The sequence below is a fragment of the Ceratina calcarata genome, unplaced genomic scaffold (assembly GCF_001652005.2).
Source record: "Ceratina calcarata isolate Rehan_Ccalc_2016 unplaced genomic scaffold, ASM165200v1 scaffold486, whole genome shotgun sequence".
NCBI classification, from domain to species: domain Eukaryota; kingdom Metazoa; phylum Arthropoda; class Insecta; order Hymenoptera; family Apidae; genus Ceratina; species Ceratina calcarata.
In genome coordinates this window covers 21,214-24,130 of record NW_017172888.1, presented here as the reverse complement: position 1 = coordinate 24,130, position 2,917 = coordinate 21,214, and the positions used below count along the sequence as shown (strand labels likewise).

The 2,917-nt window shown below is 35.0% G+C and overlaps 1 protein-coding gene across 2 annotated transcripts in view; it reads left to right on the top strand.

Annotated features, from left to right (window-relative positions):
• LOC108627964 (pro-resilin) overlaps positions 1 to 2,917 on the top strand; it is a 14,654-nt gene that overhangs the window by 7,590 nt on the left and 4,147 nt on the right. For both annotated transcript variants that reach the window (XM_018029582.2, XM_026816100.1), the window contains exon 2: positions 253 to 450. In XM_018029582.2, coding sequence (XP_017885071.1) covers positions 253 to 450 — 198 coding nt within the window. The remainder of the gene's footprint in view (positions 1 to 252; positions 451 to 2,917) is intronic.

Genomic DNA, 2,917 nt, shown 5'->3' with positions numbered 1-2,917 from the left:
AATAATTGATAACTATACTAGATATCTGATTTCTAAAACAAATACCCAAAATCCACATTATTATTATTGAAATCTCGATTTCCGATTTCCTCACCAGTTATATTTTGCATACAAATCTGCAGGCTGACAATTTTGCAACTGCTAAATATTCCCACGTTCTAATCTGAATAATCAGCAAATATTCCCGGAGCTGTGAAGGTGTGGCGCATATCCTTGGGTACCGGTGATAATTACCAAGACGTTAATTTCCAGTTATCCCTCGCCCTGATGGTGAGCATAGGAATAGCGAGATGCGAACCCCCACCGTTAAACTCCCAGTATGGTGTCCCAGGTAATTATGCTGGCAACAACAACAACAACAACAACAATGTTCAACAACAAGGTGGTGGAAACGGTTTTGACAATCATCATCAATACGACAGTGGGAACGACCACGATTACGCTGACCAGGTAGAAGATTCATTAATTTATTTCATCAATTTGATCAAAATTCAGTTTAACACTAGAAAGACTGAAACTTAGTATATACCTATATTGCCCAAAAGCAGTAAAAATGACTGCATTGTGAAAGAATAATGTGTAAAGAGATTTGTCTAAAATTAATTTTTAATATTTTTTATATTATTTACAGTCATATAACAAGTTATTAGTAAATGTTAACAATAAAAAAAAATTTACTTCACTTGGGAAAAAAAATAATTTATGCATTATTATTTGTACATTTGCCCAAAAGCAGTAAAAATGACTTCCTTGGGCAATCTAGTGTTAAGGTAAAATAAAAATTCGCATGAAAATCCGGATTTTGAGAAAATTAATTTATTCAACACCTCTCTTCTTTTGCATGAATCTCACCGCTCTGAAGCAGCCATTATCACAGATCACAGCTGCCTGAAGCACCTAATCGCCATCTCTTTCACCCGAAGTAACATTCTCTCAAACGATTTATCTTCGGGAAGCTCGGGCTGGCTATTGACAAATCTGAACAATGTTGATCCATTCATCCATTAGATCGCAATAGATGAATAGATCTGGGTTAACGGCGATTCTTTAAGTAACATTGAACTTTGTCGAGCCCAGCCTGGTTACGCAAAACCAGAGTTTCGATTTTGTTCTATACTTTTACTTGGATAACATCATCTGTTCGCGCACGCCTCCTTCCCACGTTGCAGTTTCAAAATTCTAACTTCTTCACAGGCTCGTGAATTGCATCGGCCGGACGATCAGGCTCGTAAAAATGGAAGCTGTAATAAAATCCGTTTGGCAAAAATCGGTTGATTTAAATCGTAGCAGGTGTAGAATTACGAATCGTTTAACGTAGACCGCGAATTAACTGCTGTGTTATTAAGGGAATTTATGCGCCTCGGTTAAGTATCCTAACCCGGTTGCGACAGAGGGAGAACAATAACCACTCCTTAACCGCCGCAACGCAGATGAAATTACGTTAACGCGTGCCATCTACAATGTTGCGAATGCTTGATGAGAAGACAGAATGAGTTCATACTGAAAATTGTCTGCCGGTTGCATCAATATCATTTTCACGTATAAATTCCTTCAATCATTTATATCCAATATGGAATCCCATCGTGATTCACTGTAAAGCAGCCTGATGGAGGCGTTGGAGATTGATGATGCGTAGAGGAAAGAATATGGTAGCTGAATTCCTTTGACCACCGTAAGGCCAACGATAAACTTGTTGGCAATGTGTTACGAGAATGCAGAACAGATTACACTGAAATTGCTGAAACGAATTCCTCATTGAAGAGGTGATACATTTGTAAATATGAAGGGAAATGAATAAATCCTTTATAACTTCTATTGGTGAACAAGTTTATCTCATATGAAATCAGGAGACTGCGGATTTTATGCATTTATAAGAAAATTATAAATACTAATGCATAAAAATTTATTTAGAATAACAATAATAGAAATAATAGAAGGCATGTTCCAATTTTTAAATAATAGAACACATTTTTAAAAATTGATTATTTGCTTATTTGATTTAAGAATGATTGTATTTTCTATAAGATGAATTCGTTGAACGATTAAAAGATTATGGATTTTATGCATTTATATCAAAATTTAGTATATGAAAAATATACATAAAAATTGCATAAAGTATTAACAGAAAAATTCATAATGTTCAAAAGATTGAAGAATATTCTTCCTAAATTGAGTTTTATTTGTTTGAATAATAAAATTGTTCTCCTACGAGTGTTTTATTTTGTATAAAAGTCTGCAGTTTAAAGATTAAGATAAGAATTGATGTGATACAATTGTTTGGAACGAACAGATTGAGGTAGATAAAAAAAAATTCCTTATTGCAGTGATACATTTATAAATATAAAAAGAAAGGAAGAAATTCTTCAAAACTTTAAGAAGCTTTATACATTCAGTTGATAAACAAGTTTATCTCATATGAATTAAAAAATGCAATTAAATTCGATAAAAAATTAGGATAAGAATTAATATATGAATGATTTGTGTGATAGAACATGAAACACGTTCTATTATATTAAAGAGTCCTTTCACGAAGGAATTCCTTTCGCCAAGGACTGTTTGAAAATGCAGAGAAAACAGGAAGAGACGTCCGTGACACAGTTTTCAGATCCGGAAACGGCGTGGGTACCGGAATCTCGACGGCAGTCCCGTGAAATGTAACACGTCCATCCTGTCGCGGTGTGTCGTAAACGCGAAATGATGTAACAATATTAATAGGACTAGCGCAGGCATCATCGTTATTCCCGATTAGCTAATCGTCTTAGAATCTGAACGGTCCGAAGCGCGTAAGACCGTTCTACCCCGAGGTGGGAGTGATTAGATCCCTTCTCTATTGTCTCACAGCCCCACACTTCTTGCCAAACTCTTATTTTCACTCAAGCTCAATACTATTATTATTATCGAATTCTCTATAATTTAG